Here is a 14,885-nt window from a genome sequence, read left to right on the forward strand (position 1 = left end):
TAAAAAATAGAGAGAGAATACATAAGAAAATTAAAAATGATCCTAATAATGAACTTACAAACGGTATCAAAATTTTTGTAGCAATATACTTAAAAAAGTTAAACGAAATTATGAACAAAATCAAAATAATTTATGTAAAAATGACAATAAAAAGTTATGGAATGCAATTAATACTATTTCAAATAGAAATAAAACTAAAGAGTCAGCGTTTGAACTTTTGTCATTAGACGTCACTGAACAAGAGTCAGCGAATAAGGTAAATCAGTTCTTTGTTAGCATAGGATCAGAACTTGCAAACAAAATTCCATCGAACGTTGGCCCCATTTCCTCAAAATTGTATCAAAAACTTAAATTCAAAGTACACATCATTTGTACTGCAGGAAACTGATTCTGAGGAAGTAGAAAGACTCATTTATTCCCTAGAGGATACATCTGCTGGATATGACGGTATTTCAACTACACTACCAAAAGCTATTCAAAGTATTATAACTCCAACAATTACTTATCTTTTAAATCATTGCTTAACGGAAGGTGTGTTCCCGAACGCGCTAAAAAAATCGGTAGTTTTACCGATTCACAAAAATGGGGCTAGAGACAGTGTAAACAATTATCGACCGATCCCCATTTTGCCTTCATTGTCTAAAATTCTGGAAAAAATCACAAATAAGCGCCTCATTAGCTATTTGGAAAATAAAAAGTTATCGGAAAGTCAGTATGGTTTTAGGTTGGGAAGATCCACTGCTGACGCTGTCCAGGATTTTACGGAACACACACACACACACACACACACACACACACACACATACACACACACACGCACACACACACACACACACACACACACACACACACACACACATTAACACCCATTAACACACCTCGCCTCACCTTTCTTGGGGTGATGTACACAATACGGAAAGAAATATATAATAAATCTCGCTAGCAACTCTAGGTACACTTTGGCTTTAACCGCGTTAGTGAATTGATAGACATTTACTTTAATAACTTTAAATTAAAAAGTTGCATGAACCAAAATTAGTGTTTCCATGATACCTGTTGCAGTAATCCGCGACGAAGAACCCTTAATGGAGACGTACGAAGCCGAACGACTTGTGTCGGAGAACCTAATCCAGCTGGAGGAGGACTTCAACCGGCTGGGCATCAACCAGGAGAAGCCGCCGACCAAACAGCTTCGCGACACGGAGCCTGTCGACGACTCGCCGATATATTTCAGGTTATAAATCCACGTGTTTCTGTTTTGAATAGAACCTTTGCCTTCCGGTGGTTAGGAGCAGCAAAAATTCAAGACAAAGGCAACAATGTCCTTAATGTATTATATTGCAGCTTCTCTTTCCTCGGGGTTGCTCTGATCTGCTTATCCTGATTTTTTTTTATTTCGAATCATTATAGGTTTGGATTTCAAGTTCTTAATTTCTGAATACTTTTGGAATGTATGGAATTTGATATTTCGACTCCACTTTATTTTTAATTATAGCCTTAAACTGATGATTCGAACTTAAATAATATTGACAGGAATAAACACATTATTAACATAATTATTAGTAAAAAGATTTTTTCGATCCATCATAATATTCAATAAAAACATCATCAGTAACACCTCTTTTTCCATTCCACATAAGTTTTGATTATAGTGTCCCTCCCTACCAACCCTTAGGGTATACGAGACGGGCACTATAACCTGTGCAAGCATCAGTAACAGTTGAGTCTAGTAAGGTACAGAAAGGGCCGAACTCTTAGAAACTTCCTTGTTACTCGACAGGAGAGTGGTATTCTCCCCCGAGGTCCCCATCCGGCTGGATTACGTGGGCAAGCGCGTCGACCTGTCGGCTGGGCCCGTTGCCGGCCTGCTCATGGGGCTCGGCCAGCTCAACTGCTCCGAGCTCACCCTTAAGCGGCTCGATTACAGGTATACTTACGTCATCTAACCAAAACACTATTCTGAACTATAACGAAACCGTTGTTCTTTCAGGATATGTTGGATGTTTATCGCAAAGACACGATTAGGTTAGGTTAAGTTAGGTTTAGAAGAAAACAACGTTTTCCTCTCAAAGTTACTTTTCATAAAAATTCGAGCATACGTTATTTCTGGGAAATGTCATTTCGGACTACTGATAGATAACCATTAAGGACGGTTAATAAGAAATCATTAACGAGTATCTACATAGGGCGCACTGTAAGTTTCTAGTCCTGGCCACTTACATAAACAATATTTAAAAGGTAATTACAACATTTGAAAATGGAACTCTTTGGCTGTAGAATATAGTTTGTTTCATCTGACTGTCACTCGTTTTTACATTGTGACGTCATTTTAGAAATTGGTTGTCTACATCACCGTGGCTTTAACTCGTGAAAATTTCGTGGTATGATTTTCTACGACTTTAAGTATAATTTAACAGCTCAGCGGAGCTTCGCTCGGCTTCAAACTGCTATTGGCGATGAAGCACCATGCAAGACGATTATTTATAGCTGGTTTGCAGAATTCAAACGCGGTCGTGTGAATCTCAGTGACGAATTTCGTCATGGTCGCACGTCCACTGCTGTGAACAACAAAAACATCGATGTTGTGCACCGTATAATCTAAACAAACAGGCATTAGACATACCGTGAGATTCGGGCGAGATCTTTAGGCATAGGCATGAGTCAAATACAATCAATACTACACAAACATTTGGGTGTGAAAAAGCTGTGCTCTCGGTGGATCCCACATAATTTGACTGAGGCTCAAAATCGCGTCACTTGGTGCAGTACCATGCTTACCAGATTCAACGAAGGGACGTCAAATTTAGTGTGGGACATAGTAACAGCTGACGAAACATGGATTTATAGTTACGATCCCAAAACAAAGCAGCAATCGAGCGTAATAGTCTTTCGAGATGAGCCGACACCAACCAAAGTGGCGCGCGTGCAAAGTGCTGCTAAAGCTGATAGAGTCTACCGACCTTAACTTACTACGCTCCTGAAATCTCCCTTTCGTTTTCTCTGGCTTCATTAGTCACGGTAGATTTTCTGTTTCTGTTGCTTGCAATGCTAACGATATGTTTCAGATTCGGCCTGCTAGGTCTGGAGAAACTAGTGCAGTGGGCACTCCACGAATGGCTTTCCGATATCAAGCGTCACCAGCTGCCCGGCCTGTTAAGTGGCATCGGGCCTATGCACTCGCTATTGCAACTCAGTAAGTACCGCTCAGAAGAACTACACTTTTAAAAATCGAAAGAACATCGTCGGTTAAATTAGTAAACCTTCATTAAAGTGAATTTTTGGTAAGCACAAAAAAAAACAGAAATACTAGAAATAATTGAGGCTATCAGCGCAATAGGTGTAACACACATATTTTTTTGTACAATATTATTTTCAATGATACTAAAATGCACAGTTATTTTATATTTAGATACAATTTTCATCTATAAGAAAAATTCATAATTAAATATTTTTGTACATGAAAATAGCATCCAAACAAAAAAAAATATGTGGGTAATTTTTTACACTACTTTTGTGTTGGCAGTTACAATTATGTGACAATTTATGATTATACCTTTATTTTATAACCAAAATAGGTGTAAAATATTTTAAGCTTTCACTTGGATTACATTTTTTTTGTCTTTAATTTTATTTGGGATTTCGCTCAAAAATGGAGTTAAAGGTTTTCAAATTTAGCCGACGAAATATATAATACTATGTTACTTATACAAAATAATCCTTCTTATTGAGCCTTTAGATCGTCGTCATAAAAAAATCCCGTATTTTGATGACGCCGATCTTTTTTTCACATTTCATCGGTTCAATTGCCAGATGAGGCTAGCAACTTTTTCAACGTCCTTGAAAGCGATATTACCTACTTTTGAAAGTAAAATAATTCTCCATGAAGGAAAACATCCTATCTACATTATTTAAAATACTTACCTTCCATATCCCATAGCTGTGTGACACCCTGTATACTCACGTATACCCTGTATACTGACGTATACCCTGTATATTGAAAACCAAAAAAAATGTTGAATAACATTAGGTCCGCTCCTTCTACAGGATCAAAAAATTATATAGAGTCAGGTGGGGTAAAAAGAGCACCTAGTGAAGAGGGTCTTGAAGCCTTAACTCATAACCTACGAAGCTTAGCACTATAGTCTCTCAGTCGATAAAACAGAAAAGAAATTAGTTCAAAGGATTTCAAAGAGATGTCGCTACGATACTCCAAATCCAAAAGGCCGAAAAAACTAATTTGACAGTTGTGAAATCTAGAGAACACGAGGTATACCATCACGTTTATTTCTCTTACCCAGTCTTTTGGGGGAAGAGAAACGTTAGCATAATTTGCACGTTTTCGGCAAATACGTCGTAAGTATTGCATTCAGCATAATGATTGTTAAAACGTGTAAAGCTGATAAACAGAGGCAAGTTTAATACTTTAAAATTCTTCTATAGTCGTCACCAAATAAGAGGCCAAATTTGACTCTTGTCCTCGAATCGCGAATAGGGATGTGGACTAATCGTATCGATAATCACATTATACGATTTTCACGAGAAATCGATTCAACATTTTAGGAGTTTGTAATTGTTTAGATTATTTTTCGGTTCATTGTTAATACTAACATAATAATTGCCTAAAAGGCCAAATCGTGCAATTCCGTTGAAAGCAATTCATTTACAGAATTCCTTGCAATTCCTCTTATTTTCGTAAAATTGTCCCAAATTTCGATAAACTGTATCCAAATGTTTTAATTTTGATTTTATCATATTAATAAATGGTTTATTACGAGAATTTAGTGTAAATAAGTATGTTCATCGATAAAACAACTACATGAAAAGATTAAATTACCAAGAAACCAAGGATTTCATACATTTTCAATTATTCGGCTGGCAATAAGCTAGAAGTTGTCAATGTCAACAACAAACAATCTCAAATAATGTTCATAATTTTTTCTAATATTTTTTTAAATATTTTTTCGGAGAATCTCGGTGAAATCCGGCGATTAATTGCTGCTTGAGGACGTAACCGTTTTCAGGACGTTTCGGGGTAACTCAAAGTTGCATTTTATTTAGGCATTCGTACGAAAACAGTACTTCAAATGTGTTTTGTGTTATTATATAATGTTTCAATAAAATTTAAATATTTAAAAAAAACTCAATTATGCTAATAATTGTTCGTTTATTGTTTCGTTGATCGCATTCAAAGCTTCATACTATCGCCTTCTTTAGCTGTCAAATTTGGCCTCTTATTTGGTGACGACTAATAAGACTTAATCTGTTCTTCCTATGGGTCCAAAACATTTGACTCATAATCTCAGTACAGAGTTCCAATAAAATCGACGTCACAAATTCGTGGCATTACATCTATTTACCAAGTTTTATTGAAATCGGCTACCCGAAAGTGAGCGAAACCGGATTCAACCCCAAGTTTGACACCCTTAGAGGTGGAATATTTTCTTCAATTTTAAATGGGACCAATAATGAGGCACCTTCTTTCCAACAAAAAAAGAATCATCAAAATCCGTTCACAAATACCAAGTTATCGCGTAACATAGACACAAAAATAACATACAGTCGAATTGCGAACCTTCTCCTTTCGCTATCGAAGTAGACATGGGCGCCGCGCCGGAGCACCGCCGCAGCCGCGTTTTGTCTTCGCGCCGCCGCCGCCGCCGCCGACAAATGCAATCGGCGCGCCGTTCAGTTCGATCAGGCGCTCCTATCGTACGCGCGCGCACGCTTCCGTATTGTGTATGTGAAAATGGCGACGCCAGAAAATTACTTTTCTAAAATAAAACTTTTTTTTATAAAATGTTAGTTCGCATTTGACCTCCATCTCACCTGATGGAAAGTGACGATGAGGTCGACGATGGATGAATGCCTATTCACTTTTGCCATAAAAAGGCCCAAGTTATAACGTTCAGGGAACAAGTCTGCAGGCAGGGAATTCCAATCCATAGCCGTTCGCCATATAAATGTGGAAGCGTAACGCTTTGTGCGAATCTTTGGAATATGCATAGAGGTGGAACCCAAGTCTACGCCTAGTCCCCCGGTGATGGAAAGGGGAAAGCGGAATTAAATCGTGTAATTCCATCGCACACTCCCCATGACATATCCTGTAAAATACCGATAAGCTGGCAACTTTACAGCGGTGTTCAAAGCTCTGCAGCTTCACCTCCACTAATTCCGATTCACCTATAAGCTTCTTGGCACGGTTGTCAATTGAATCCAAGGTGGCCAGTTGGTATGTAGCAGAGCCATACTAAAGGTGGCAGCAGTACTCCATGCACGACCAGATTTGTGCTTGGTACAGCTGATGCAACTGCCCCGGTGTGAAGTAACACCTCACTCTGGAAAGGATCCTAAGCTTCCTCGCTGCATGTTTGGCCATGGATTCAACGTATCTGCCGAAGTACAAATTGGACGACAGGTCCATTCCAAGTAGCTGGAGACAGTCGGCTATCACTATGGATATATCACGAAAAGTCGGAGTCAGCTCAAAGGGACTCCGTTTTGTGGATAATAGACACGCCTGACAAGATTGGCATCGCCATATGTTCGGAAAAGTAGCCTTCTAAGACCTCTCAAATCGAACGTTCGCTCAAGAAATTTGAGATAATTGCAAAGTGGGAAGCCCATAAAAGGGAAGCTTACTTAAAAGGTTTGCGTGCCAGACCCTATCAAAGGGTTTAGAAATATCCAAAGACACTTTAAGTGCTTCACCTTGCTTTGTATAGCCTCGCTCCATATGTGACAGGCATACACAAGAAGGTCCCCAGTTGATCGCCCTCGTCGGAATCCGTACTGGCGATCACTGAGGAGGTCGTTGTCTTCAAGGTACGACAAGAGACGGTTGTTGAGTACACGTTCCATAGTCTTGCAGAGAATGGAAGTGACTGAGATAGGTCTATAGTTGACAGAGTCAGCTCTGCTTCCCGTTTTCGGCACAGGTTGCACGTTTGCAAGCTTCCACGACCTGGGAACTACACGAGTCTCAAGTGAGAGGCGGTACAAGTGTAGGCGTGTGAGAACAGGAGACAACTCAGGCGCACAGTTACGTAGCGGGCCAGATGGAATTCCAGCACTGACTAGTGCTGGAATTCCTTCTGGCCCGCTACCTTTATTCACGTCCAGAGTTCTAAGTACCTCTTTTTGGTGTGTGCGAATTGGCGCCATAGTGCAGGCAGCCTGTAAGATGAGATCCAGACGCGAACTCTTTGCAAAGAGTGAGGCAAAAAGATTTGCCTTGTTTTCTGCAGTATAGGCTAGCGTGCCGTCCGACCTCAGCAGAGGTGACATAGATAGGCCACAAAAGTTAGTTAGTGACTTTATATTTTGTTTAGAAAATTAATTTGTCAATTTCTGGCATCACCATTTTCACTACGCATACACAATATGGAAACGTGCGCGTGCGTACGATCGGAGCGCCTGATCGAACTAATAAAAATTTGATTACTATAGAAAATACGTTATTTTATTTTTTCCTTTGAAAAAGTATTTGTATAATGGTTTTTGTAAAAACAAACACCGATATACAAATTCGTTTTAAGGTCGCGCTCGCGCCGCCGAAACGCCGCCGCCGCCGACACTTTTTTTATCGGCGGGTTGCTGCCGGTTGGTCTACTATCGGCGCTCATGTCTATATCGAAGTCCGTTAAAAATAAAATATGTTCCTCTTACCCCACCGGACTATATTTAAGTTTCGAAGTTTGGACATGAGATGTATCAAAGTGACGTTTGTCATTTCCTGTCTGATTGTACATAAACGCAGTCAGGCGGGAATGTAATACAGTATGATTGAGGCAATAAGAGTGACAATTGTGTGAAACCTAAGTTTAATGAAAAGTGGTATTGCAGTAACGGGCATTCGCGACCTGTTCTGGCTGCCTGTAGAGCAGTGGCGTCGCGATGGGCGACTGGTGCACGGCCTGCGCCGCGGCGCTGCCTCCTTCACCGCAAGGACTGCTGTCGCAGCGTTGGACATCACTACGCGCATATTACAACTCATACAGGTAGAATTTTTATTAATATTTATAAACAGCAGTAGAGCTCCTTGTGAGCATTGCGTTCCAGTTTAGAGCGGTAAGGATGCTGGTGAAATGACAGGCACATGGGACTTGTCAACGTACGTCTCAGGGTGACGAGCGCAGTGGCAATGTCCCTCAGATTTTTGTGGTGACTACTTTTTTACTTTTTAATAATCACGTGTCTCTTTGTATACACTACGATAATTACGTACAGGCGACAGCAGAAACAGCATTCGACATGCTGACCCCAGGCCCCACACTGGCTCTGCAAGACGCGTACCAACGTCGCGAGCGACGCAGACGACGGCGTCATGATCCCGCACGGCACCCCACCGACATTCGAGAGGGAGTCGCCAGCGCCATACACACCGTCAAAGAGGTCAGTAAACATTACATAGTCATTTTGCGCCTTGGGTATTTGCGTATTGAGACTGATATCAACCGACGTGATACGGCACTAGTTTTTTCACCACACTTGCTCGTAAATGGTGTGATTGCTCGGTGGCTAACTGACTATAATGCCCCAAATATAATACACGGACCTTTCTTCGTTCCATTACAGCCATGGTCGGTAAGGAGCGTTTTTTTTATTTGTAGCACGACATACTTCCTTAGATAGGAGGTTAAGGAGGTTACTTAAGTTCAAAATTAAAACATTCGCTTAAAATTAATTGCAATTAATAAACAGAAATTTAATTGCAATTCAGCCACATACTACTTAAATACTTATTGTTAAGATTTTCTTATAATTGATTTTAATTCTTATAATTGATATCATGGCTGTTTGCGTGTTTCCTTTTTACATAATTTTAGTTCGAGTTGAATTATCTATGCAACTCGAACTAAAATGTGAAAAATGGAAGAATTAAAAAAAACATAAAACTCGCCATTTGCCAAATCCATTATTGTTTTATTGTGAACCATATGTATATTGCATTTATTTCCTCGCAAATGTGATGAAGGACATTGTGTGTATCACGGACAGTAAAAAAATAAAACACTCGAGTTATTAAAGCCTTCAGCTTTCTGCTTCGAGATTCTAATAGGTTCTCGTTGGTAAATTCTTATTTACCGCCTTTAATACACAACGTACTATTCTAGCTTCACTACTGTAAAGTTTACTTTCTGAGGTCACTGCTTGCAACCAATCAACATTCCGTAGTTTAAGGGGCGCATGGGGCAATGCTCCCGTCAGAGTTGATATCAAATTGACACCAGTTCGATATTGACGTTAAGCCACTGCGAGGTGATAGAGTATAGAAATTTTGTTCTTACGTAACAATCAAGTGACGAATGACGCGTTCAAAAAATATTTTAAAAACGTCTTAAAAAGCTTTAATAATATTATAACAATAATTAGGAATTTGTCATTTGTTGTGTATATCAATTGCTGATATTTATAAAACGAATTAGCAAGTTTATTGTATTTACAAAAACCTAACTTTGTCCAACTTTAAGCAAGAAATTAAACTTTGAATTTACTTCGTAATTCCTTGCTTATACTTGGGCCAAGTTCGTTTTGAAAATACTAAAAACTTACTTTGTAAGGAAGTCATTTATTTGTACATAAAAACAAATACGATTCAATTTCAGATAACCAGTTGGCTCGCCATTTTTACTTAGTCGAAAGTTCGTTTAATAAATTTCAATTTGGGCTGTAGGGTTTCGCGGAAACGGCAGCAACCATGGCAATGGCAGCCCGCTGCGAGAGCGGTGTGGGCGTCCTCCGGCATTTGCCCGGCGCGGCAGTGACACCACTGGCTCTGGCCGCCGCCGGCGCCGCCGACGTACTGGGCGGTGTTCGAGCCCACCTTGCACCGCATTCTGCGAGGGATTCTGCCGATAAGTGGCGTCAGGGACCTCCCTCGTAACGCACACGGTAAGCCCATTTTTAAATGATTATAATCTCAGAGTACAAAAAAACCTACTGCCCTTAAACATAACTTTAAGCTAAGTTTTATTGAAATCGATTACCGGAAAGTACGCGAAACCGGATTTTTTTTAAATTAAATGGGACTACTAATGAGGTACCCTCTTTCCACTAAAAAATAAATAAAAAATCGGTTCACAAATGAGTTATCGCGTAACATACATACAAAAAAAAACATACAGTCGAATTGAGAACCTCCTCCGTAATGATTTGACTTATCACCTCGCAAGCAGAGGCCGTGGGTTCGAATCCAGCCTCGACCTTGTGAGTTTCTCAGAATTTATGTGCGAAATTTAATGTGAAATTGACCGTAAGCTTGTCGGTGAAGGAAAACATCGCGATGAAACGTACATATCGAAGAAGGTTCACAACCCTCAGAAAACGAATGATGTCCCTAATCCGCATTGAGCCAGGGTGGCAGACTGGAGCCTAAACCTTCGCCTGTGAGGAGACCAGTGGCCAGCAGTGGGACGTTTAAGTGGTTTGATGATGATGAACGTTCATTTATGAATAAAGTAATCCACTAAAGTTTAATTTTTGTAAGCAGTAGAGCTCCTTGTGAAAGAGTTCGTCCAAGGAAGTACTGCCACCTTACCTATTTCTGCCGCTTAGCAGTAATGTTTAGCATTACTGTTTTCCGGTTTTGAAGGGTAAGGGTGCATGTCTCAGGGTGACGGGCGCCGTGGCAACTGCAACTGTTATAGACAGGCGTGTAGCTTACCATCAGGCGCACGACTTGTTCGTCCCGCCAATTGATATTATAAAAAAATTACACCAGCAGTTATGACTTCGTGTGAGCGAGTTCGTCCAGAGAAGTACTGTCACCCTAGGGCGCGTTCCCACTATGTCGTGACGACAGATAGTCGTGCAATTTACAATGTCGTGGCTTGAATGTTTAAATTAAGTTGTTCACATATGGAACGACACTATTAACTCTGACTTCACGATTTTTTTGTTGTTACGACGACAGACTGTCGCGGCAATGGGAAAAATTAGAACGACAACTGTTGTCCGACGATAAATAAAAGTCACGATAAAAACGTGACGACAGGTAATCGCAGCTACTATTGTCGTCACGTTTTATTTATCGTTGTCTGCACGTGTTCTGCTCCCTACTCTCCCCTCTCATACCCCGCGCCCTCGACTCGCTTTGCAGTAGCGCGTAGTAGGGCCAGAGATGAGCAAGCGCCCGGGTTTTAACCGCTGCCGTGAAACGATAAATTGTCGTCACCATCTAGTGGCAACAGCTAGACATAACAGTCGTTCAATGATAAAATAATCGACCACGACACAGTCACGACAGATAGTCGTGATATGAGAACAGGCTAGCGCGACAATCGTCCAACGATAAATAAAACGTCACGACATAATGGGAAAGCGCTCGTACCTATTTCTGCTGCCAAGCAGTAATATGATAACTGCACATGGGACTTGTCGACTTTGTATCTCAGGGTGACGGGCGCAGTGACAGTGCCCCTGAGATCTTTGCAATTTAAAGCTCTGAGTGGCACTACAACTGTTATGGGTATGCGTGTCGTTTACCACCAGGCGCACGACTTGTTCGTCCCGTCATTTATGGCTTGTAATCCTTTTATTTTTATGAAGGTTCTCTCTTGATTTGTTAAATTATTTAAGTAAACTTTTATAAAAATACTTACTACAAAATATTGTCTTCCAGAACTGCCATCGCACTCCATACACAGAAATACTATTTTTTACGTAACGATCTCTCCCATCCACTCCGGGCGGTGACGGTTCATCTAGATTTAACGATTGCTCAGTTTAGTTTAATAATTAATCCGAGTAAGTATCAGCGAGAGATGATTTAAACATGGCATTGCACGTAGCCCTTGCCCGGGTGCTACAAGACAAATGGCAAATCTTAATTTTCTAGATTTATTCATCAGTCAATCAAATAGACTAATATTTCACGCGGTTCCTGATTGGTTATATAAAATAACCACACGACACGTGAGATTCTGATACTTCTATACCTACCAAACATTTCCGTATTCTTATGAGCTCTCGCTGGACTGTGAATAGTATGAAAGAATACCACACGCAACGATGTACATTTGTAACGATGATGTACAATTTTAAGACAAGTAATGGCAGCATTCTAACCTTATTTTAAATGTGTAAAAAGGTAAGAAAGTGTTTTAAAAGAATAGTAGAAAAAAATTGAAAAAATTTTCGGTATCGGTATCAAAGTTTAGTTTGGTGAATTTAAAACTTCTACTGATAGTACAATTTTATTTGACTTTGAAGCAACAAAACCTTTAAAACTAAACTAAGCAGTAATTTGTATAAGCTTCAAAACAATACAAAAGTTGACTTTTTTAAGCGTTGATTTGTTTGAAAAAACAAATATACGCGATTTAGATCCGAAAAAATAGTTTCATTTCCTATGTATAAGAATCGCGAAAACCTAAGAACTCGATAAATACAAAAGTTACATAGTACAGTTGACGAGTGATGACTTATTTCGTTTTAAAATTGTGGAACTATGTATATGTAATTTAGTTAATCTTTTTTTATTATAGAATTAATTACTACGATTTTTAATGTAATTGTTTTTTGTACCGAGAGTAGAGCTTTTTGCTTTCTTTATTTATTACGTAAAATGCTTTTATATCGCAATTTAAACACGTGGCCACTCAAAGGAATAATACTAAACGTATAGGAATTTGTTGAAAACATGTTTACGGATTTAATTTTCAAAAGAACTGTTAGTGATCTGTGAGTGAGTGATAGCAGATATAACACACGGTTAGCTAGTTGGACAGGACCGATTTTACATCTCAAACATTGTGTTTTGAGTTTTTCTTCTATTTTACCCTGCAAACCGATTCTAAATTTTTACCAGAGTTTCTTTCAACGACCACATGTTCTTTACGAATTCCTAATAGTTTCGCAGTACAATTTACACGAAAAAATTACTTAATCTACCCCCTTTTTGTTACCACGTTTCGATATTAGTGTAATCGTTCATGTTAAATAAGGAAATTATTCTGACGTTTCCTTGAAAAATACGGGATATTACTCGGTATAAAATACCCTCTGAATAGTGATAGGAACGTAGTGATATTGATGATTGAAATGTGAAAAGAAGTCCCAAATAACAAAAAAGTAGCAGTTGCTTTGTACAGCATAATAGCCCTTAAACCATTCTTATCTTTATCTAAACACAATGACTTTTAAAGAACTTAAATCACCTTTTAAACTTATTGGTTAAGGTTTGGACAATAACTTACATGTACATAAGAACTGTACATTTAAATCGCCAATTTATTTCTAATCTTTATAATTTTTCGTAATTGTGTAGCTGTTAATCTCATCGCAAAGAAGAACCTTAAAAAATAAACTATTGTTATAGATGATACGTTTTACATGTTTGCCTTTAGTTAGCCTATATACAGCTACAGGCCTACCGCTTAACTCAAGTGACAGTTTACGTAACAGTTATGTCGCGATGCACACGGGATAACTTCATCAAGATTTTTCTGACTATATTCAATAACAAGTTGATTGAAAAAAGTGCCAAATGGCTTATCTTTTAATTGTAATTTTCAATGAAATAGATTTTTTCATTACCCTTTTACATAACAAGAATTGGCTAATTTGATGTGCACTTTTTTCAATTAATTTGCTATTGAATATCGTCAGAAAAATATTGTTGAAATTATTCCGTGTGCAGCGCGACGTAACTGTTACGTAAACTGTCACTCCTCCTGCACCGCGCAGCTACCTCAAGAACCCACTCAGTTAAGCGGTAGGCATCGTTATGTACTCGATGGCGGTAAGCCTGTAATTTAAAACGCATGTGCCAATTGCATGCTGTCTTCTTCTTTTAATGCTATGGCTCCATCGAAACAAACGATGATTCGCCAAGGTCAAGTAAAAATGACTATGTGCGGTACTTCTACTTTATAATGTTACAACCCCATCGATGCCATATCGGTAAACCCGCCAACGCCAAATTGAGGAACGCACGCGTTTTTAACTCAAAGAATGACCGGTAAAATTCTTAAATTTGACACACCTATCGAAAAATATTGTCATCCTTTTCACTCTTTATTAACTTACAAAGAAACAACAATATTGTATCAAATTAGTTTAGGCTACACATTAGGAGACAGAATAAACACGAATGTTCAACTTTTAAGCAATTTGAAAATACTGGATATATACTTGCTTTCTCGTCACAACAGGTTGAATATAACATTACATTGCAACTGTTAACTAAAAATAAAACATACAAAATGTATATTTGTAGACTGGAAATATTTCGTAAAGACTATGGTGCTTGACGTAGTAGCAAATAGCATTTTAGAGCATTTAGGCCACATATATGTAAAAAATATATAAAGGTATATGTAAAATAATTGTAAACAATGCACTTTGTTTAAACAAAGTTACAAAAAACATCCGATTACAAGAATTTTTGTAATTTTCCTTACATCTCTTTGGGTATAAAAAGTTTTTTTATGTTATGACTAATTTGTTCATACAAAGTGCGCTGTGGTCACATTGTAAATATGTTTAGCAATTGAAAGGATAATTGGGTGCCATGACAAGATGCGGAAGTTGTATTTTTAATTACTACTATAAGCCTCGTCCGAATATACGAAAACAAATGCATTTTGTACGTATGGTGCATTCATTTTTTATACCATTCATTTTTTCATTTAATTTATAAAAACTTCATTCAAGCAATAGTAATAGTTTAAATACGTACCTACCAGGAGTAAAAAAAATTAAATATAAAAATTGTCGCATCTTTGCCGTTTCATAATGCAAGAACCAAACTAATGTTGGTTGTCCTATTTTTGATCGAGGTCTTATATCGAGTTATGCAATTTTATAATTGGTTATCGGAGGGTAGTTTGAATACTCTCTCTACATTACTTTTCACGTACAGTTTTAAAGAATTATATTTATTT

At 38.5% G+C, this 14,885-nt stretch overlaps 1 protein-coding gene across 4 annotated transcripts in view; it reads left to right on the forward strand.

Moving 5' to 3' along the window:
* Positions 1 to 14,885, forward strand: part of LOC113226285 (autophagy-related protein 2 homolog A) — a 66,270-nt gene that overhangs the window by 48,010 nt on the left and 3,375 nt on the right. The window contains exons 32-38 of one of the 4 annotated variants that reach the window (XR_003310084.1): positions 1,063 to 1,234; positions 1,781 to 1,927; positions 3,066 to 3,193; positions 7,843 to 7,997; positions 8,227 to 8,391; positions 9,674 to 9,891; positions 11,621 to 11,745. Coding sequence is in view for 3 of the 4 variants with exons in the window: in XM_026458852.1 (XP_026314637.1) it covers positions 1,063 to 1,234; positions 1,781 to 1,927; positions 3,066 to 3,193; positions 7,843 to 7,997; positions 8,227 to 8,391; positions 9,674 to 9,883 (977 nt within the window). In the remaining variant the exon portion in view is untranslated. Of the gene's footprint in view, positions 1 to 1,062; positions 1,235 to 1,780; positions 1,928 to 3,065; positions 3,194 to 7,842; positions 7,998 to 8,226; positions 8,392 to 9,673; positions 9,892 to 11,620; positions 12,234 to 12,827; positions 13,371 to 14,885 lie in introns of those variants that run through there. The other 3 variants (XM_026458852.1, XM_026458854.1, XM_026458855.1) reach the window with 3 other exon arrangements.

Source organism: Hyposmocoma kahamanoa, unplaced genomic scaffold (assembly GCF_003589595.1).
Source record: "Hyposmocoma kahamanoa isolate Upper Pololo Valley unplaced genomic scaffold, ASM358959v1 187, whole genome shotgun sequence".
NCBI classification, from domain to species: domain Eukaryota; kingdom Metazoa; phylum Arthropoda; class Insecta; order Lepidoptera; family Cosmopterigidae; genus Hyposmocoma; species Hyposmocoma kahamanoa.